At 41.5% G+C, this 22,599-nt stretch overlaps 3 protein-coding genes across 6 annotated transcripts in view; 1 reads left to right on the forward strand and 2 right to left on the reverse strand.

Moving 5' to 3' along the window:
* Positions 1-17,911, forward strand: part of WWC2 (WW and C2 domain containing 2) — a 104,793-nt gene extending 86,882 nt beyond the window's left edge. For 3 of the 4 annotated variants that reach the window (XM_055701591.1, XM_027814126.2, XM_027814124.2), the window contains exons 18-23: positions 881-1,073; positions 3,019-3,183; positions 5,699-5,791; positions 7,432-7,674; positions 13,112-13,239; positions 15,257-17,911. In XM_055701591.1, coding sequence (XP_055557566.1) covers positions 881-1,073; positions 3,019-3,183; positions 5,699-5,791; positions 7,432-7,674; positions 13,112-13,239; positions 15,257-15,323 — 889 coding nt within the window. In that variant the 3' untranslated portion in view covers positions 15,324-17,911. The remainder of the gene's footprint in view (positions 1-880; positions 1,074-3,018; positions 3,184-5,698; positions 5,792-7,431; positions 7,675-13,111; positions 13,240-15,256) is intronic. The other variant, XM_055701596.1, reaches the window with a different exon arrangement.
* The window catches only part of LOC102058684 (claudin-22-like), a 43,102-nt gene extending 22,879 nt beyond the window's left edge, over positions 1-20,223 (reverse strand). The window contains 5 exon segments of the mRNA XM_014285102.3: positions 12,406-12,496; positions 18,767-18,852; positions 18,855-19,282; positions 19,284-19,337; positions 19,339-20,223. Coding sequence (XP_014140577.3) covers positions 12,455-12,496; positions 18,767-18,852; positions 18,855-19,282; positions 19,284-19,337; positions 19,339-19,448 — 720 coding nt within the window. The 5' untranslated portion in view covers positions 19,449-20,223 and the 3' untranslated portion in view covers positions 12,406-12,454.
* A 51-nt stretch (positions 20,224-20,274) lies between these two features.
* On the reverse strand, positions 20,275-21,430 carry LOC102057087 (claudin-22-like). Its single transcript, XM_005445362.3, has one exon. The coding sequence runs from the start codon at positions 21,302-21,304 to the stop codon at positions 20,654-20,656; it is 651 nt and encodes a 216-aa protein (XP_005445419.1). The 5' UTR covers positions 21,305-21,430; the 3' UTR covers positions 20,275-20,653.
* Between the last annotated feature and the right edge of the window lie 1,169 nt (positions 21,431-22,599).

The following is a 22,599-nucleotide window of genomic DNA, read 5'->3' on the forward strand; positions in this document are numbered from 1 at the left end:
GGGCTGGAAGGGACCTTTAAAGATCGTCTAGTTCCAACCCCCTGCCATGCGCAGGGGCACCTCCCACCAGCCCAGGCTGCTCCCAGCCCCATCCAGCCTGGCCTTGGGCACTGCCAGGGATGGGGCATCCACAGCTGCTCTGGGCAGCCTGGGCCAGTGCCTCACCACCACTGGAACTGGGGTGAGGTCTTGTTCCCTTGTGTGGTCAATTCAGTCACCTTCTTTTAGGTTGACAAGTGTCTTGGCTGCTCTGTTAACTCCTACTGTTGATGCTCCTGCATTCCGTATACATCTTCCAGTGAAACCACTTGAGGAGGCCGAGCTGCTGGAAGCGTACCAGAATGTCTTGTAGCAAACATTAGTTGCATTAACTATAACAAGCAACTAATAGGATTTGAGGAAGGCTGCAGAGTCAGTGTGTGTGCTTCCAGTGATGGTCTTGTTTTTGAAGGAGTTGTGAGCTTTCTCAAGAAACAGATTTCTTACTAAATTGCTGTGTTGAGTACTGTTCCTGTGCAATTTCTTAGCTGCAGCGTAGAAATGAATGCATGCTTTATTATGGTGGAAGGGGAGTCTTGCTCATTTCTTTTATGGATTTATTGCAACCCAAGTCCTTCAACATTGTCAACCTTCAGCTACTGAACATAGTGCAGTGTTGTCGTAATGACCTTGAAGGTAGCAGAGCTTGCTGGGGTTTACTGGAGCATATAATGAAGTGTGCTTCACAAGAACTTAACGGAAGCGTTTGGGTGATACTCGTGTTTGCCCTGTCAGGAAAACGCATACGTTATGCTGGGTGAAGGCCTAGGCCTTCTGAAGTCTTCCTCTGGTGGGTGTTTTCAGTTTTAAGAATAAACGTGGGCTGCTTCTGTTCGTATAGGTTAGAAATGCTCGCAGAAGCCTCTGATGAAATTGTGGATGAAGAGGAAGATGGCATCAAGCTGGCAGCAGAAGGCAGCTGTGCTGAGGACTTGGGGTTACTCGCTGACACACCAGAAATGGATCAAGAGAAGGACGGAGAGCCCAGTGACGAGGCCCAAGGAAGCCAGCAAGCTGCTGTAATGCGAACACTGGTGAATACCTTAAAACGCGCGTTCCTACGGTATCTTACTGCGTCCGCAGGTCTGGTTTTAAGCAGTTAATGCAGAATACTGCTGCATGGCCTTGGCCACGCACACACGGGCTGCACACTTGTCAGTATGGACTTTAATGAAATCGGGGCGGTCAGTTCTGAACTACAAAGAGGACACTTAGCAGACACGCTAGGCAGAACTCCCAAGTCAAAGACAATTAACTAAAAATGTGTTTCTTCACTTTTTTTTTTTGTTGCGTAGGGAGAATATTCAAAACACAAGTGCAGTTCAGTAGCATCAACCGGTACATACTTAAAACATTTTTGCACATCTGTTTTGTTGTTTCCTCTTTTTTCCTGATTCATCTGATAAACAGGGGGGAAGATAGAACAGGGGTCAAGATCTTTAAACCAGTGAGGGGATTTGCTTGTTTCTTCTCTTTATTTTAGGGTGTGAAATACAAAAACTGGCTTAGCAGAGGAGGAAAGTTTAATCATAGAAAATTCCAAAATGTGTATCAAACAGTGTACTGTAGAACTACCCACACGCTGTACATAAATTCTAATCCCATGTTCTTGTTAACTGTTTGCTTTAAATTATATTCCACCCTTCTGAAAGCACTTCTAGTAAGTTTTTAGTAAACGTATCCCTAACGTGGTAACACTCTAGAAATAAAGATTTGAAACCACCTTTCTGCATCTTAATGAAAACACTCTTGCATGCATTAAACCCACAGGTTCTGTAAAATAGCAAAGGTAAAAAGGCAAAGAATGACATCTCGTTCCTTCAAGTTTGTGACGATACAGAAGTTCAACACCTCAGTGGACTTGCTGGAAACTGTAATTAACTTCCAATTAATGTGGCAAGATGCCAAATGAGCTAAGGTCATGGTATAAAAGGACTGACAGTCTGCTGGGTAGCAAGCAAATACAGATCAAAGCCCTAACGCAGCAAGGGGAGCCACCAAGGACAACGTCTGAAGGTTAGGCACGCACACAGGCGTTTTGCTAAGCCTGGGCTGGATGATCTGGACAGTGAGTGAAAGACATAGCAGACCTCGTTGGAGAGCCAGCCACAGCGTAGATCTCCGTGTGCCAGGTCCTCTCAGGGCTGCACTCGTGCTATTTAGGTCGTTGCATTTATCACCTGCACATTGAAAACCGTGAACCTCCTTAAATTACCCAAGTTGAAGAAAATGCCCCAGTGCACATCAGTTACATCAGATGTGCCAGCTGCCGCGGTGCTTGCTCTAGCGCAGCTGTCGAGGTGATTGCTGCATGTAAGCAAGCACAGGCTGCGCCACCCATGGGGGTGTCGGCCCCTGAGGCTCCCCGTGGCATGTGTGGGGCACCTGTAGTAGGCAGCAGGCCGTTCCGAGGGCCAGCAGCTAGCAAAATGTCTTTTCCCTGGGTTCACAAGGCTGGTGCAGCTCTGCAGATTGCCATAAAGCAGCCCTGCTGCTGGGGCCTGGGGGCTGCACGATGGTATGCGTGGAAGAACCTGGGCAATGTACGCTTCCCAGCTGCCCCTTTCCGTGTGCACAGGCACCACCTGGAGCATCGCAGAACCTTGCTGTTCTCAAAATAAATCTAAACGCGTAACTACAATAATAATGCCTGCAAATGGCAAAGCAAAACACTTGTTGCACTGTGGTTGCATCAGGACATTTGCAGGGCAACAAAGGCCTTTCTGCAAAAGCTTTGGTTTGGCTTTCCTGGATACAGAGATGACCTTCAAAGACTTTCCACACAGTTAAGCATTTTGGGAATTCTGTGTTTATTTCCTTAGCATAGCTTCTCTGTATGTACAAGATGCTTTTTGCTGCTGCTGGTTTTCCATCTGCCACAAGGTAACAAAAACGCTCGTAAAATCCAAAGGCACAAAAACTATGTGGTGGCATGTGTCTGGGTATAGTAGTTCTTATAAACTAAATTATTTTTCTTAGGTTGATAAAGAGACTAACACTGAGGAATCTGTTAACAAGAACGCAACAGTCCGACCCAAGGACAGAGCCAGCTGGAGCTCAAGACAGCGTCCCTTTGTCAGGAACAGCATGATAGTGCGCTCACAAACCTTCTCTCCAGGCGAGCGGAACCAATACATCTGTAGGGTAAGAGGAAAAACACTTGGAACGAAGAGCTATTAACTAAAGAGTCATTTAACTTCTTGGGAATGATGCATTAATGACAGTGAGTCATGTACCAATTTTCTCCGCGAGAGGCAGAGCCTGTGCTTTCTCTAGATCCTTTCTTTCCCTAACTGACCTGATGCATAGTAGAATTGACTTTCAGCAGAGGTGTGTACTCTTGCAAAACATCTTGGCTAGGGCAAAAATATATCCTGTTGGAAAGAAGTAACACAGGTGCCTGTGCTGGCTGTCTGCAAAACGTGCATTTCCCTCCATGTCAGCAACTACAGCTCTCACACAGCAAAATAATTTGTTAAAACATAGAATAGAGTTCACTGTAAACTGCTGTTGCATTACCATATTTTAATAATGTAACCGTTTAAAGGTAACAGCGTGGAAAGAGCTCGGTCATCAATTTTAAATCTCATTTTGTATCTCAACTGGTTTTTGACCTGGGCAGCCCAAATCCTGTCGGAATTACATCTTTGAAAGATGTGTGAGCGCTGCCTAGGGGCTGAGTTTTAAACATGGCTGTGGCAACAAAGTTCTCCAGTCTTTCCAGATCTATGGTAGCGAGGGGCAAAAAAAAGAAAAATCTATTTACATTGTTAGCCTAGTTCCTGCTAAACTGTGAAAATCATGTGTTTAAAGATTTAAGCATGCATTACCAGCTCTGTAGATTTTATACTTACAGGCCCCCTAGAAAAGGTAGTTTATTTTGATCTTTAGTTTCTACAGTTACTCACACAAGTGTGACTTTGTTAAAAAAATAATACTCGTGCTTTAATTCTTCTCCAGCTCAAATAGAGAGTGGTTGCCTTCATCATTTGGGAACATTAAAGTTGAGAACTTCTCTGTGATTCTTATTGGCCTAAAAAGAAATATTCTATAGTCAGTAGCTACATACTTAAATAGCTATTCCATACACCCTTCAGAATGAAACACAGCAGATCGTTTTGAAACAATCTTTACGTAACTTGGATAGATTATTGGCAGAATTCAAAACCTAGCCTTCATCTTCATTCCTGTGCACTGGAAATCAGTTGTATTGGCAAAAAAAAAAAAAAGCCTTAGCTTACTGTCTGTAGAGGTTGCTCTGACAGTTTAGTGAGTATAAACTCCTGAGGTTTTTGCATCTGGAAGGGCACTGGGCTTTTGTAGCTTTGACCATTGCTATGGACCTGCTGCCAGAAGCCAGAATCTTAATGAAACGGAGTAAACCATTCTTTCTCGTTCTCATTGCGTACAGTACTGCCTGGGAGTAAAGCACCCTAGGAGAAACCCACGTTTGCACGGATGCATCTCTTGCCGTTTCCGAACTGCTGGCAGCCTGCCGCCGGGGCTCAGGGGTGAGCGCCGCAGCTGCAGCCGAGGCCACGGAGAGGGCTGAACGGCGCGGGTCTCCCCAGTCCCAGTCCCCAGCTGGCACCGCACAGGGTCCAGCCTTCCAGGCCTTGTGGTGCTACGCTTAGAGGAGAGCACCCGCTGGATACGCTCCGGCTCTCCGCCGGCTGCTCTTTTCAGCAGAGATGGCCGAGCTTTAAGAAAGCACCTACTCGTGTGATGTTACAAAACACAGGAGGATTTTTGAGGCCTGAAGGACAGACCCAAAGTCTGTTAGTGCCTTTGAAAAATCTCCCTTGGAAAGTGCTTAAAGAACATCAGTGCTGATAGCCACCTGTGCGTATCCAGGGGTAGAGCTCCCAGCAGTGGCTCCACGGTGAAAAGACAGATTTGTCTCTGGAGAGGTGTATTCGTACTGCAAGCGGTTGTATTTCTCTCCCGCAGCTCCCAGTCGGTTCTGTGTAAGCATGCTTCGGGGCTCTGGCTCTGGCTGTTGAATTATTAGCAGAATGAGTCTTCCTTGTCTCACCTTTTCTGAGGAGGTGGAATAAATATTCTGCAGATAGATGCTTCTGTTCTCTCTGAAGGTTACCACCACATATGCTGATGCATCTAACAGTCAGCCTGCACTGATGTATGTGGAATTAATGCTATAATTAAGAAGAAACGACCGCTGCGCCGTGATGTGTATTTTTGAGAAGCAGGAAGTGCTTCTGAAGGAAGCTGTAGGCACACCTATACCTGTGACAAATAATAATAATAATACAAAAATACTGTTTATTGGACAGGTGCATGTCTACAGTAATTTACCTTCCCTGTAGTAAATTTGTTAAAAGCCTGCCCCAGGTAAATGAAATCCATAGTTTATAATCTGCAGCCAGGCTGATTTTGGCAGTACTTAATAACTATAGTTACCTTCCTTGCATTCTTAAAGAGTCAGCTTACTACTCATTTAGTAAGATCAACGGTTGTCTTGGTTTAGGAATAGAATTTTAGAGTAGGTGCTTATTCTACTTGAAAATTTGTTTACTTTATATTAAGAGTGACGTACATGTATATCAACACTGAGGTTTTCTAACTGGTTATATCAATACAGATTTTATTTGTATATGAAGATGCCTTATATCGCTGTTTGTTATGTACATTTTGACAGTTGAATCGAAGTGACAGTGACAGCTCAACACTAGCCAAAAAGTCGCTCTTTGTCAGAAATGCCACAGAACGGCGGAGCCTAAGAGTTAAGCAGGTACGTGCTGCGTTACCTGGATATGGCTTAAAACAAAGCGTGGGGAGAGAAGGAGTAACAACAACTTAAACGATATGCTTCATTTCAACTGTTCCAGCAAAAGCGATGCACGTACCACATGTAGTCCTGTGTAGTTTCAAGTTGAAATCTCAACACAGTGGTCTCAGTCCTACTTCGTCCCCCCCCACCAAAGCTTACGTTGTTCCAGTTGTGGCTGAAGCAAGCAGCGAGACACTGGTGCTCAGCATCACGGCATTTACGGTTCAACTTCAGCTTGTTACAGTAGTCAAAGGGCTCTGGGTTAAATAAACCAAATACTGTGAAGTGACCCAAGATGGCTTACGCTGCAGAAAGGTCAACATCAGCAACAGCTGTCTTGAGCAAATTTTGGTGGAAATGCAAGGATTCAGATGCCCTTTTAAAGGGGATTTAGTATTCTCCAAGAGTGTTTGAGTAGCAGAAGGACGGAAGGTTGTACTTCTCTCGTATGGAATTCTGTCCTGGTTTCGGCTGGGGTAGAGTTAGTTTTCTTCCTAGTAGCTGGCGCAGCGCTGTGGTTTGGGTTTAGGATGAGAACAATGTCGATTTCACACTGGTGGTTTTAGTTGTTGCCAAGCAGCGTTTACACCGAGTCAAGGATTTTTCAGCTTCTCCTGTCCTGCCAGCGAGAGAGCTGGAGGGGCACAAGAAGTTGGGAGGGGACAGAGCCGGGACCCCAGCTGACCAAGAGGGTGCTCCGTACCATATGACATCGTGCTCGGTGTAGATAAACTGGGGGGAAAGCTGGTGGGGAGCCACTGTTCAGGAACTGGCTGGGCATCGGTCGGTGGGTGGTGAGCAATTGTGCTGTGCATCATTTGCATTTTATGTATTTATTTGTTTGTTTTCTTCCTTTTTTGTGTTGCGTTAAACTGTCTTTCTCTCAGCCCAGAGTTTTCTCGCTTACCCTTCGGACCCTCTCCCCTGTCCTGCTGGGCGAGGGGGGGTACGCGGCTGTGTGGTTTAGCTGCTGGCTGGGGTTAAACCGTGACAAGTTCATTCTTACGCCAGTTGAGAGTTACGTTTTCATTTCAGTTGTAACTAAAAACCCACTTCTGCGGAAGGGTTGTTAACGGGTAGCAGGATTTCAGTTGGCATAAGGAAGAAATACTGAATAGTCTGGGATGGCTTCTCCTGCCTGACTTACTCATATGAAAAGTCACTGTGAAAAGGACAGTAAAAAATGTGAAATACACTAAAGAAATGCATGTTTACAGAGCTTGTAACATTACGTGTTTGCTTAGGCCTTGAAAAAGCAAATCTTTATAAAAATACATAAACTAGTTGAAATCTGCGGGGAAGTCTGTATAGTGTTGGTCTCTAGGCATTGTGTCATCCTGGGGATCAGAACAGTTTTTTTCAGTTTTAACCTGTAAATATATCATTGTACACCTGGCTGGAGAAAGTTTTGCATTTATTTTTAGCTAGTGACTGAAGAAAAATTCTAGAACAGATGAATTTTTGGACTTGGGTCTCATCGTAGCAGCTTTCTGTTAAAGAAAACTGAAAAATACTCAAGCTTTTCAGACCGTATTATGTCAAACCCTACAGTAGCCTCTCTAGATGTTAATTTTTATTGTTCTGTCTCCCAAATGATTCAGCCTGTTTGCCAACCCATCATGCGAAGAGCTACGCAAGAGTGCCCCATACGCACTTCCCTTGACTTGGAGCTGGACCTCCAGGCATCACGCACAAGACAGAATCGTCTGAATGATGAGCTTCAGGCCTTGCGGGATCTCAAACAGAAGCTTGAGGAAATGAAAGGCAGAGGAGAGACAGACCTTCCCCTGTGTGTGCTAGAGGATGAACGGTTCCAAAAACTCTTGAAACAAGCTGAAAAACAGGTATGAGCAGCATGCAGGTACTGTGTGAGTGAATGCACATATGCCCTTCCTTACCTTTTCTGTAAATTTGTTAGTCAGTCTGTCATGTTTAAGGTTTTTACAGAAGCTCACATCTGACTAATTACAACTCTGAATTGTGTAGTGTAAATAATATTTCTTTATTGGTCAATACTACAGCATTTAAAACTACAATTTGAGGTAGCGTTTTTCTCTGCCCTGTAAAGACTTCAGTAATTCAGAGTAGAAACTCTGTTATTTGGAGTAATACTTGTGGTCTAGTAAACTAGCATTTACTTAAAAGTTAATTTAAAATTCTCAGGTCCTAGCTGTACTTCTACAGACATGCATATTGCTTTTTGTCCTTCAGTGGCAGGTGATTTGCAGAATGCAGAGAATTTGTAGCCAAAAGATGTTTGTAACAGGTAGGGACAGGCAGTGACTGTTACATATAGAGGTAGGGGCATATGGGAAAGGCTCATTTCCTTATGCAGGACCTACTTTTTCTAGTTTTGGCAAAGGAAACCCAATTTCTATTCTCTGTGCGATGGTCTCTAAAACAATACGAGTATATATGCACTGTCTCTAAACTGCCATAAGGTAACGGGATGCCCTCGTGGATAAAAGACAAGAAACAGGACAGAATGAGTGAGAGGCAACAGTGAAAAGTTGGAGCGTGGAAAATCCCAGCAAGATACATTAAGAAGCTGGATGTTGTGGGGGTTTTGTTATGATTTGGGGAGGTTGTTTTTTTAAATTGTGAGGGTGATCATACACTGGAATAGGGGCCCAGAGAGGTTGTTAGGGGAGGAAAAAAACCAGCCAAAAAAAACCCCGCAAAGCCCAGCCTCCACAGCTGGAGATGTTCACAGCCTAACTGGACAAGACCCTGAGTATCTGGCTCTGGCTTCACCTACGCTGAGCAGGAGGTTGAAGTAGATGCCCCCTGGAACTCCCTTCCCACCTACATCAGTCGGTGTACACCAGTTTTCAGTGAGGGGAGGTTGCTAGTGATATCCAAGAGGCATTTGTACTCTTTAGCTATTTCTAGTCAATAGAGATTAGTGTTTTGATGATACCAAGTTATTCAGAGCAATAAAAATGGAAAGCAGTTTTAACAAGGTGCAGAGGACCTCCTAATATGTAAGCAATAGTTGTTGGTCTTGTTGTTTTGGTTTTTTTAAAAAGCTGAATGTCAGTAAATAGCCTTGTGTAGAGGAGGGAAGGGATGATCCCAATATTTACACATACAAAGCTGAGCTCTGAATTAGATGTTAGGAATGAGGTGCTCCAGATACAAGAAACAAAAACATCAGCAGAAACATTGCAGTGATCAGCAAATGTCAAAAAGCAAATAGGACAGGAATTACTATGAAAAGAAGCTGGAACAAAATAAATCATTGTTTTATGATAGAAATACATATTATGCCTGTAGCTTAAACATTGTTCAGTTCTGGTTCTCCTTCTCAAAGTGGATAATAAAACCTGCGTAGGGTCAACAAGGATGGTCAAAGGAGGAAACAGCTTCCATGTTAGGAGTGGCTAAGTAGCTGCAACTGAAGGCTATAAAACCATGAGTGAGGTGGAGGAGAGCAATTAATCTTTGTTTTATTATACGGGAAGTATGGAATTGAAGAAGTGGCAGGTTAAATGCAAGCAAACGTAGCACAATATTTAGAAAGAGTAAAAATGTTTTGCACAGAACACTGAGCGCTGCAAGTTTGCATAGGTTCAAAAAGCAGTTTGATAAATTCATGGAAGAAAAATCCATCCAAGATCTTTAACCATAATGATATCACCTACTTCAAGAAGTCCTTGATCGTTTGATACCTTAGGAAAGAAAACTATTTCCCAGTATGTGCTCCTAGCTCTTACGTTTATGCCCTGTTCTGTCCTCTGTGTCTCCCTGTCTCTCGTTCCTTGGCATCTGCTGTTGCCTATAGCTAGCAGAGTTCTAAAATGCCTATAAAATACTAGCAGAGTTTAGGCTGAGCATTGACAAGTATCCCGAAAAACCCTTGGGCAAAATGGGATAAGTCAGCGCAATGTTTGTGGGTTTTTACCATGTGATTCCGTTGTATGAATTTGATTTTTCTAAGTTTTAACCCATAAAAAGAGTAGCTTTTAAAAAAGCACAGCTAAATTTATTTAGTAGTTTATACGTAATGCTGGATGCAGGACAGAAATGATAATTTTTAATTGTTTATTTAATTTAAAACTACTGCCACTCTAAAGCTATTCCCACTGGAATAGAGTATGCCTCTGCAACATGTAACATTTTAAATCCTTTGGATTTGCACTTTCTTATTTCAGCTGGCTCTTTCAAGGCAGCAGATAGGTTTGTCATATTTTATGTCTCTTGTGTCAGTGGTGAACACCATAACACACACTGTGATGATATAAATTCCTAAAATATATGCAGGCTGCAGCACAGCATTTAAGTCCTTCTCTCCAAGTGAAAAGTCAGAACAATGATCACAGCCACTCCACCCCTTTGAAGAGTGCTTACAAAGTTTCTGGAAATTTTTCTGCCCTTAAAGTCATTGCAGCCTTACCCTGTGGAGCAAAACAACCCTGAGAATGCTGTACTCTGCTGTCAGTGTTTCCTCTTGGGTTAGCAAAACACAGCAGCCTGGAGAACATTGTCATAGATTATTTTTTAGATCCTGCAGGCATTATAATGGCGCAGACTAATGCAGCAGCTGGAAGTGCCAGAGAAATTGAGAGAGTCTCAAGTGAAAAATGAAACCGCAGATGTGGGGGATGTTGAAAATCAGTGGCCGCTTGCTAGCACGCAGTTACTCTGCTTGCAGCCGAATCCAGAGGCTCCATACCTTCCCTCCCCTCCCTACCACACCACACCTTCCGAAGTACAGCAAGTATGTAAAACCCACTGGTACCTGCACATCAGAAAACAGTAGGTAATTCTGTGCACCAGAAGCATTTCTCTTGTTTAGATTGAATTTTTATGGGAAGTCATGTAGTATTTCAATATCTGAGTCTTAAATCTCCATGCGAGTAAGCTTTCAGAGACCTCAAGTCCTCTGATGTACTTTCTCTTTGTGTATGTCCAAAAAAGATTCCTGTACATGTCTGTAAAGATCATCCTTATTTTTTATTAGTACATCTGCTAGTAGAGAAGTAGAGGTAATCAGTAATTATGTCATTAATACCACAAATACATCCTTGTTCCAGTGTTCTGGTGTTTAGCGGTTAACAGTTTTTCTTCAGATTCACTTTATTCTATACAAAAACCACTGCAGAACAAGACAGGAATTAGCGTTTCAGCTTAAGCTAAGTGCAGACACAGAGATTCCTGTCTGGCACTTCGCTTTGGCGGATAAGTGCCAGATTTTTGGCAGTTATTGAATGTATGGCCCATGTATCGGTGTGTTTTTCTGTATTTCATATAGATGGAGGATTCACTATCTTTATAAATCATGCAAAGAACGTGATGTGAATATAAACCTGGTCATGTACATATCTTCTCAGATGCACACTCTTAGAGACACTGGGCAGAAATGGAAGTTTCTCTGAGAGCATCCTAAAAAATTAAAAGGAATTTAAAAAAAAAAAAGAAAGAGAGAAAGGAATACATAGTAATAGGGAGTATGAAAACAAAGAAGTCATCTATGGTGTTAACCTGAAATGTGGTAGTCACAAGAATCTCATATGTAGTTAAAGAAAAGATAAAATTAGAAAATTTTGAAATATTGTATGTTTAGTGCTTTGATGATAAATATTAACTAGGGGAGCTGATAAAACATATGGCCAGTGACATATGTAAAATTAATTAAGGCACTACCAGTTGCAGCCTGCAAATTTATGTTCACTAACTAATAAGGAAAACAGTATTTATAAGTTAATTTCATTTTTAAATCCTAGCTATTTTGGAGCTGGGGACTGAAAAAACCAGCAGTACAAGCTGACTGGATTTTGAGCGACTTTTTGAAAGGGTGGTGCTCTTTCATGTGAAACGCTTTCATATAAAACACTGGAGTGCATTTCAACAGACAGAGGGTACCACTATCCTGCTGCGAACAGATCGCTCTGAATACCCAGTATGAAACTGATAGTATGGACTAACATTTTTTAATTAGTTGGTTTTGTTGTTTGGGAGTCTACTGGGTTGAATTCAGAACTGGAGACGCGAACTCCTGAGTTACAAACCAAGTTTGAAGATTGCTATTTCTGGCTTGGATGTGTGTGTTAACTTTGAGGTAACATACCGACATTTTTCAAGTCTGAGTGCCTAAAGTTAAGCATCAAAAATTAACCTCTAAAGAACTTTAAAAATTATTTCAGAACGTAAACTGCTTCTATTAAATTCTGATGGCTGGCAAAATTCAGAATGCAGTAAATAACATCTGTCTGACAGTCCCTGCAGTCTAGAAATTAAACTAAGCGTACACACAGTGCTGCACTGCCCATGCCCTGCATCTCACACGTGATGGGGGTGATAACGGTGGGTTAGGGGACTCATCTGCATATGAACAGTGCACATTTGCCTAAGAAATCCAGGTAACTGCCCACATAAAAGGTCTGCTGTTACAATTACTAGCATTCAGAAACCCTGATAAATTTTTTAAAAAAACAAAATACAACCCTTGATAGCAGTCTATCGCTGCAATGGTGGATGGTACCACTGCAACTGTCCTGTTGACACAGCAGTGCTTGGTAAAGACATATGTAATAGAGCCAGCAATACTGAGGTACAGAAATAGTGTAACTTACTGGTGGGTATGTAGCTGCACAACAGGTCAAGAAAGATCCTTGATCTCAGTTACCGCTGGTGGTCCGTTCGCTTTCCTTGTCTTTTACACCTCTGCAATGAAGATGAAAGAAGTGAGCCTCACATGCAAAACAGGTGTTGTGTCATGAATAAAAATACAAAAGTTCACGAATATTAACTTTGCTAACAACTCAACAAAATTTGAAAGTGTATTTTGAGAGCACACCTTCTCTGGTTTTTCTGTCTGACATTTTAGAGTAGGCATAGGCAACTTTCCTGACAGCTTTCATTAGGATAGAAAAGTGTTTTACATGGAAAGAGAATCCCCATCTCCCAGTTCTAAAAAGATATTTGGATAGACATTTACTCATACAAATTTAGGTATTGTCTAACTTAAAGCCTTAAGAAATGCCTCATCGAAATTTAGAACACCTAGTAGCCACCCATGATGGCATGGAATGTGTTTCATTTATTTTTTTTTTAGTTCTGATACCTTATTTCATACCCATGGCTTAGGCTTGTGATGTCAGTCTTTTGTCTTGCTGACTCTTTGTAGAGATTTTCCTAGAATCATTTAGGTTAGAAAAGACCTTTAAGATCATTGAGTCCAACTGTAAACCTAACACTGCCGGGTGTTTTGCTTGTCATTTCTTTGAAATGAGTAGTTGTTCGTTATTAGCAAGACAGAGTTATTTTTCCTGTTTACAGGCTGAACAGTCAAAAGAAGAACAGAAACAAGGTTTAAGCGCTGAGAAATTGATGAGGAAAGCTTCTAAGGATGTATGCCGCTTACGGGAGCAGAGCCAGAAAGTGCCACTGCAGGTGCAGTCATTCAGGTATGGCCTGTTCTGCTTTTCTACTCTTTAATGTGGTGAAGTAACATGAATTACTTCTAAATATAACCAGACACGCCTTGTAATATTAGTCAAAAATCCACACGCCTTTGAGTTGCAAGAAACATTGTGCATTTCTAGCATAGCTCAAAGTTGGAGTTTCAAAGGACCAGGGCTCGGTAACTTGCTTACGTGGCAGAGGTGGCAGTATGGCAGCTGAGCTGTGGCGTGAGGAAGCAGAGTGAAAAGTTTCAGACCTCTGCGTGGCATCTGCTGTGGGCAAGGACGTGTGTGACCATCGCCGTGGCTCACGTCCCCCACAGCAGACAGACAGTGGGCTTTAAGTAACGGGATCTTTTCCAGTGATGGCAGGTACTGGAAACAAATCACGCCTCCAGAAGTAGAACAGTATACATCTCATCAGGAAACTGATTAAATACTTGTGCCTTACTCAAGACTTATTATTCAAGAAGGATCTAGAATCCCTCCTCCTTTTTGTTTCCCTCCTCCTTTTGGTTGCGGGAACAGCAACTGATTACATGAAGCAATTAATCAAGTGTTCTTGCTTACCGTAAGCCAGATTGCACGCTTTCTATCTCAAACCTTTCTTCTAACTGGTCTAAATTCCTAAAAGGCTGGGCAGTAAGTGGCAGACTAGCAGCCCAAAGGCCACACTTCTGTATAAAAATACATATGAAACTGTTGATTGAAAAATGCAATGCTTACTCTTCCACATAGAAACAGTACTGCAAGCTAATTTGATCTGTTTTGTCACTTTTTAAAAGCTTGATTTCTGGATTCCTGTGTAGATGTCTTGGTTTAACCAGCACAATAGGAAATTTAAGTCAGCTCCTAGTAAGCTGGAGGATTATTTTTTTTTCCTTTTTCAAGCCAGCCTGTTATGAGCAGTTTGGGAAATCCATAAGCAAAGTGGGGCCTGTGAGGCACATACTGCAAACCGCAACTGTAAGTGATGCAGAATCAAAGCGAAAAGAGAGAAAGGAAAAGGGTTCCTCAGCAAGGAAGCTGAGCCGGTCACTTCAGTATGACATTCAGAGCATCTTCAAACAGTTTTCACTTTCTGTGCAAATGTTGAAAAAGAGGTTTGGTCGACGCTGGTCATTTAACAGTCATCACAGACTGCTGCCCAAATTGACAGGAACACGTAATAGGGCTCACGACATCATTCCCCTGCAGGGAAGGTCCTACTGTAAGACTCCATTCTCCTTTATCGTCTAATCAGCACACAGCTAGCCAAGGAATCCAGTTCACGTAGCTGGTTTTGCTCTGAGCTACTGTTTTCGATGCGAAGTCAAGCTTTGCCAGTGGAAGACGTGGTTTAGTCAACTGGGCAAATAGTTGCCTCCCAAGGCTGACTTGTATGCGCCCTGCTAGTTGGGCTTGCTATGGTGCTGCGGCCTCACAGACTCATCGCACAGAGGCATTTTTGAAGCTCCCAAGAAGAAGGACCCTTCTGAGCTTTAATTGTTAAGCCCCCAATACTCATCATCTGCTTTCCAGGCTGCCGGCAGACAAGCTGGTGTCAACTCGCTATGCTTCAGTAGTCTCTCAGTTGGTAGGAGACAGAAATGGTAACAGCACAAGGGAAGCAACTAGAAAATGGGTTGGAAATTCTGCTTCTCCGAGCCTCCTCCAGACCCTTCTCCAAGTCAGGCTACAATGGTTTATTTTGCCTTTTCGCCACCCCCCAGCACTGAAATACCACCATAGGAAATTCAGTGACTAGGTCAATACTTCAGTCTTACCATTGCAGTTATTAATGAAATATTGATGTGGTTTTCTTTTTCAAAACTGGAGCTGCTTTTTACAGAAGTCTGCCTAAGAAGGGAATTATGTCAGAATGCTACACTTGTAAACACATTCACTGCATATTTTCCTTACTGTTTGTTTTCCAAACTTGTATTTTTAAGAACTGTGCTCAAACATTAGCAACTCTACAGCAGACACCATTGGAGGCATGCCATAAATAGTAAAATAATAACTTGTTTTCTAATTTCAGGGAGAAGATTGCATACTTCACAAGAGCAAAGATCAGTATACCAGCCCTTCCAGCTGATGATGTATAATAATGCATTTTCATTGAAGTGTTTTTACAGTTGTTCATCTCTTTTCAGATGAACTTTGTAGTTCCAGTGACCTGCTTTTAAAGATCTTCTATTTTACATTCACTATTGATATGTTTATTTGTAAAATATAGTGAATTGAATTGTTGTATGCTTAAAAAAAAATGGCAAAACCCCCAACAACCCAAAAACCAAAGTAGATTAATTTTGGTATACTGATGCTGATTTTGTACAGTTTGTATGTATTGCATGTGTGTGTTTATTTTGTAAAGATGGAACAAAGGAACAAAGGCAGTACTAAGCATGTATCCTGTTGAACTGCACTGTTGAGAAATATTACGTTCAACAGAAGATTGTTTTATCTTTTCACTATTTTCATGTGAGCAGACTGTGAAGATGGCTGTTTTGCCATGCAATATTTTTGTACAAGAGTGTGACTTTTATAGTTTAAAGTTAATGACAAGTGTAAGCTCCTTTCCAAAACATCAAGGCTGCCTCGCAACAGCTGCTAAGTAGATTCATCACCCACATTGGAATTTTGTTTCTGAAAAAAACTTCTTCTGGTTTTGTTTTTTAATAACTTCTAGGAGGAGACGGAGTTCAGAGTTTAGTTTTGTGAATGTACAGTACTTCAACCTGCACTAAAAGGTTTCTTGCATCTGTGGGAGAGTGAGAAAGGTAAGGCAGACAAGAAACCCTGAAAGCTTATTATGAGACTACGAAAAGGGGCAGCTGTTTTCTGAACTGGAAGCTGAATCAAATTCATAATACCAACATTGAAATCAGAATAGTTATATCCACTGTATGCTTAAAAATGAGGGTTTCTCTATGTTAATCTTTTGTCCTAGGGCTGTCTTATTGCCAACTACAAACACGTCAAAGTGTTTGTTAGGTTTAGAAATATGAAGATGTTTCATTGAAGTATTTGTACCAGGAGAAAAATCTGTCACATACTAAGTCAGATACCAGAAGTCTTGTTGGTAAGGTAAACCCTTTCTGAAAAAGAAAAGCTCCTGCCTAGAAGTCCCTGTATGCAGGTGAGGGTGCACAGGTTTAATAAATAATGTGAAGGGCAGATTTCAAATTTGTCTTACATGAAGCAGCCTGCTAGGAAGCAGCATCAACTTGGATGTATTCTGTTAGAAGTCCAGAACATTAGATGTAGGTGTTTAAGCAGCCCAGTCTTGGTAAAGCAGTTGGGGTCTTACCTCCTGTGGGTACTGTGTAAGTAGGTGGACAGTGCAGATAACGGAATTATTTCATTTTCTACTTAATATGTTGCACTCAGATATATTTAATTCACTGGCGAAAGTGTTCTTCCCCAAGCAACAAGCCGCATATGCATGGACTTCATCTTTCAAAAAGGCTATAATTACTTGGTGAGAAAGTGGCAGCAAATATAACCACGGTATGATAGCAGCTGTCTTAAATTCAAAATGACAATTCTGAGATGAGAGGTCTGTGTAACACCCAAGGGTTTTCTTATGCACAAATGCATCCGTTCACTTAACTGTATAGCCAAACATGCTATTTTGGGCAAGATGACTGATTGAACATCCTTTATGAATGCCCCATTTGTTTTTTGTTTCTTGGGTCTGAGATAACATTCATGTTTGAAAGGTCAATTTAAAAAAAAAACCAACAAAATAACAAAACCAAATCTGGAATTATTTAATGTAGAGGTGAAATGAAGGTTGACAGTTTCAACTTCTCAATTTGATTATATAAGTTGTTTGTAGAATGATGTTTAGAGGTGTACTTTATGATTTTTCTTTTATTTATTTACAGTCTTTTATTTATGTTTGGTTTAATATAGTTCAGTTCTGGCCATAAAAATATTTGACATTAAGGATGCTATTGTGAAAAATATTTAGAGCTATCTAAATTCTTGCCAGATTAGCTGTTTCTTCTCACATGTTGAATAATTTTCAAAGAAAAAGTATTATCTGATTTGTAAGCATGAGGTGACATCAAAATTTAAGTATTTCTGGCTTTAGCTTGCAAAATTAATTTAAAAGTGACAGACTTAAACTTATTCATGCTCCTCATTTTCCAGATTGCTCAACTTTAGTAGGCAGCTTTTAACAATTTACATTTGGAGTTTTGGGGTTTTTTTCTAATTCAGTTTGTTCACACTTGAAACACTCAATAAGCTAAAATAATACAATAACACAAATAAATCCCCATCCATTTAAAATTATAAATATTAGTCTTGAAGTGGAATTTACTCTGCACAGCAAAATGTAACGAATGTAATTAGTTCTATTTCCAGGTACCAATGTCACTGCAGTTGCATATATCAAAATTAAATATTTGCTGGTACAAGAATATTTGGCTGAATGAGCGAAGTTTAGCATAAATTGTAAAAGAACACAAATCAAATAATTTTAAGATTTATTTTTTTCTATTGCTATGTTTATACTGTATTAAATATCAAATGCTCAGGACTGAACTAAATATTTAATCAGGTTATATTCTGAATGGTTTCTGTTCTAATTTTGTCTGTAAGAGTATGCAAGTACGTCACATAGATTTGTCTCTGCACTTTCCATGTGTTTCAGTGATTGGAAAATACATTTTTTAACAAAGTTCTTTTCCAGACCCGTGTTGTATTCTTTTATTGCTCTTCTATGTCTTTATATGTTCTTTGCAGAAACAGATGGCTGCTGTAGCTTTGTCAGTGTAAAATCATTGCGATTTATAGAAAGTTCACATCAATCACTGGCGAGTCGTAGGATAAGTTACACAGAAACCGATTCATATACTTGAAGTTAGTTCTTTACCTTCATTAGGTAAAAACTGCACTAGCAACGAGCACTATTACCTCTTCACTGGACATATCTCATTGTTACTCTGAAATACTGGCTTTCCTTAAAGAAAGGGAGATTGTGCAGGGATATGTTTGGTCATATTCTCCCCACCACTGCCACCCAGAGAATCTCTTATTACATGACATTGTCTGACAACATTTAGTTTGCTGAAAATGATACAGGTCCAGGGATCTTCATTCAAGGTATTAGGTTTTTGTAATGCATGTTGAACTGGGACTACAGAATGTTTCAGAACATAAACTATTTCTGTAAAAAAGACATTGTTTAAAGCCGCCCCAGGTAGGAGTTCTGCCACTTAAAATCTGGTCAAGTCTCCGTGCATGCCTACAGATTAAGATTTTATAGTCTCCTAAAAAAAAAAAAAAAAAAAAAAAAAAAAGCAAAACTACAAAAACAAAATCTGCAGTTGATCAGATTTTGGGGAAATACAGTGGTGACTTAGATCTCCATAGCTCGTCAATTACTGTAATTAAAATTGAATGTAAGTAGTAATTAAAGGAACTACTTAGTAAGACACAATCTCTCCCCCCAGTCTTGTAAACAGTAACCTGTCTATTCAGCAGACCTTTCTTAACTGTAATGCAAGAGTAAGAAATCTGAAAACCTGATATCTACCCTCATAAAATCTTCTGTTTTCAGATGTTGATGGGTGTCTTGCATATCTGCCATTGCATACTGCTCTGGTAATTGATGGTCAGATGGTAAGCGATTGTGGAGAGGAGTAGAGATCCCCCTAGAATTATAACCAAAAAAAAAAAAAATCCACCAAACCAATCACCAAACAGTGCATCCCCTGTTTCCCATGTGGGCACAATCTCTGGGATGTCTTCATCCCAAAATTCCTGCATTATAGCACGGGCAACCCAAGAAATAGGGACTAAGGCCAGAACTCCAGCCAGCCACAGGAGTATTCCTCCAAGTAGTAACAGCTGTTTCTCTAGCTTCTGCTCTGTATCCTCCATCTTTAGGCAGTCCAAACCAAGACTGGAGATCACAAGGCTCAGCAGTCCTCGTCCATTTGATGTAGATACTAAAATCCTGGCAATCTTGAATTCTAGAGGCAGAACTAGGAAAGAATCACAATCTTTACACTGTGTTCCTCCTACAGCTTGGGCTATACAGGCTTGCCAGTCCCACAGTCCAAAGCTCCAGCACATTTTGGGCTAAGCTGAGATTTTTCCAGTCGTAAATAGTTACCGGTACTGGTTAAAATCCATCCTAGCACAGACAAAAGAAATCCAGCTAACTGGAGCCTGCATCTGTGGACCAAGTTCATTGTCAGCAGCCACAGAAGCATTACAGCGCTTCCTTTTGCGGACACTGTTCTGCTCAATTCTTTGTCATACTGAACACAAGCAAAAGTTAAAGCAATGCTTTATAAAGCATGAAATACTCCTCCCCCTCCTGCTTGGTGTTGCCTGGTTCTATGTGCAGTGTTTGGGGGATAGGGAAGTAGTAAACCGGTGGCTGAAGGGTGTGGCTACAGCTGGGCTTACCTTTCATTAGTTTTGTTCTCGTTTTTTTTAAGAAAAGCATCTCCTTTGCTTTCCATCAGTCTGCTAAAGCATTACAGCAGCTCTGCTAGTTTCAGCCTCTCAGGGTTCATTTTTAAATGAAGTTTTAATACCCCAGTGATGCACTTCCACTTGCAGCAAATGAAGCTGTCTGCTTTGGGGCTGGTTAAGTACAATCTGTTCAAAGTCAAAGGTTATACGTTCAGAACAATGCGTTGCTGTAAGTGAATGGAGCTGAAGGAGCCTTTGTTAGGATGCATAATGCCTCAATACCTGAAGAAGACAGGGTGAGTATTTTTTAAAGCAGCATTTCTCAGCCTACTTTTGGTGCATAAAGTACGCAGGTGCCAGAAACACTCGGAGTAACTTGTATGGCAGCTTAATGTGCTAGACTGGGAAAACACAACTTCTTGGGTATGAAGCACCCACACCGTAACACCCCGTGCACAAAAGAGACATTTGCAAAGCTCGCTAGAACTTCAGCAACCTAGTTTTCTTAGCATAACAGTTTCTTAAGTACGCAGAAAGACAATTTGATGCATGTATTGAGACTGTTCAGGACATGAGAACTGCAAGTTTGTAGGTCACTGCGTTAGGTAAGTGGAAAGTTGCAACAGGGAGTCAAACTTTGAGGCTCATTTAATCGGCTAATATGAAAAGGAAGCACATTTTGGTTAAAAGCCAAGCTGCAAGGGAACATGCATATTCATTTTCAGGATTTTACAGTGCAGTTGAGAAAGCAAAAGCACCTTTTCTGCGTGGTCTATGAAAACTTCAGCATTCTGCTGTGAAACAAAGTTTTAAACGGTCCTCCAGGTGAGAAAACGCGCCGCCTTCCAGTACCAGTTACGGAGAGAACAGACATAAGTTTAGGAAATCAGCTAGGTAACAAAGAGTCCTTTGAATTACTACTGGAACAAGCTTCTGGCTTGCACTAGAGTTTGGAAAAGATAGGACAGTCTCTCTGTACTGCTTAAAACCTTCCGTTTTAAGGCCTAGTTTCAGTTTCCAAGTGTTGACACTGATCTTGCTGTTCTGCTACTGCATAATGGACCGAAGATGGATGGACTTCAGTTGAACAGATTGTGCAATTAAGTAGGGATCCACCTAATATAAGACAAAATCCAGCAAGCCAGCCAATAAATAACGCTTCCCCAAAATCCCACCTGGGAACAATATCTGGTATATTGTCATCCCAAAATTCCTGGACTGTGGAATGGGCCACCCAAGAAACTGGGACAATAGCTGTAATCCCCGATATCCAGAAGAGCATTCCTCCAAACAGCAACAGCCGTTTCTTTTGTTCCTGTTGTCTTTCACCAATTTTCAAACAGTCCAACCCCAATCCTGAGAGCAAAAGGCCCAAAAGCCCCGATCCATTGGAAAAAAACATCAAAATCCTAGAAATCCTGAGCTCTGGAGGCAAAGCTAGGAAAGAATCGAAGTCCTTGCACTGCATGCCCCCTTCTTCCTGGACAACACAAGCTTGCCAGAGTCCCATGGTCCAGATCTCCATTTCATTCAGTTCCAAGTTAAGATTTTTCCACTGGGGTAAATAGGTCGTGAGACAGGACAGGACCCATCCCAACAGAGAGAATAGGATGCCACTTAATTGCATCACTGGATAGACCAAGGCCATTATAAGAGCAGAGTCCTGAAAGCTTGAGGAGGAAGGTCTCCCCCACAGTTCTGGAAGAACCGCTACCTTGAGTGATGGTGGAAGCTGTGATGATTTTAGTTCTCTGCTGCCCCAAATATAAGCCCTTGCTATTAACCCTTTGTAAGCTCTGAAACCCTTTTTTGTTTGTCATGAATATAAAGTTTCACATAAAGGACGAAGGACTTCACTAAACCATGAGTTAGGCTTTCCGATAAGGATTTGATCTGTTACCTTCCAATTTGCTTGGTAAAATTATATCCCAATGCCTGATGATTACAAGCCTGAGGATGAACAAAGAGGGCTCTATGACCCCTCACCCTAAAACACAACAGAAATCTTTGTGCTTCAATACGGATTAATTAGATTTTAAGTGGTGATAAAAAAGCAGCTCTGTGTGCAACAGGACTTCATTGTAATAGCTAAATTTGAGATTTCAGGGATGTAAATCAAGGCCTTGTAAAGAAAGGTAGACTGTTTGCCTATAATCTTTATTCTTAGACTTCCTCAACATACATAATGGCTTATCTTCCACTGCCCTGTTTTATGTCCCCAGCACTGTAAAAGACGCTTTGTAAGAGGCCCTTATGTTTTGCATTTTCTACATTCATTTCTTTTAAAATGGGCTTTGTTTTGACTGACTCTTAAGGGGAAAAGGAGACGGGTATGGTGAAAGTACCGTAGAAAATGAAATCCTAGACATCCCTCCACCATAATGAACCCAGGCAGATCATCAGCCAGCATAAACCCTACCTGCCCTAGGACTTCAGCAACACCAAGGTAGCAGCTTACAGCAGCTCAGTGTCCCCTTTCCTAGAGCCCATGTCCCAGATGGCACTGAGTGTATACACTTAGTGTCTAACAACATTTGGCACTCAGTGCTCCCGGGGCCAGGACTGCCTAGTACCTGTCTGATCAAAGCAAGATACCATTATGCCATTACCCCATTAGGAAACGCTGCTTTTTTTCCTGCGGTCATGTCAGCTACACTTGCGCTTGTCGACAGGGTCAGCGAGGAGACCATTTGCCTGCTATTCCCCTCCACAGATGTAACATCACAGCCTGTACGGGAGGGAGCTGAGCAGTGTGAACTGAGAACAGAAATACGTAGATGAGTACATTCTTGCATATAGGCAATGAAGTCAAGAAAGACTGGAAAACACCTCTGGGTTGTACACGTGTGCATGTGTTCACGCTGCTCAGCAGTGATGGGTTATCGGGTGATGGAAAAACATAACATCACTTGTTGAACGTTTCCAAAATCCTGCAGGATTTTG

This window comes from Falco cherrug, chromosome 1 (assembly GCF_023634085.1).
Source record: "Falco cherrug isolate bFalChe1 chromosome 1, bFalChe1.pri, whole genome shotgun sequence".
Lineage (NCBI taxonomy): Eukaryota > Metazoa > Chordata > Aves > Falconiformes > Falconidae > Falco > Falco cherrug.

What these genes read in the sequence shown, in the direction of transcription:
- LOC102057087 (XM_005445362.3), bottom strand. Translation starts at nt 21,304, where the DNA reads ATGGCCTTGGTCTATCCAGTGATGCAATTAAGTGGCATCCTATTCTCT.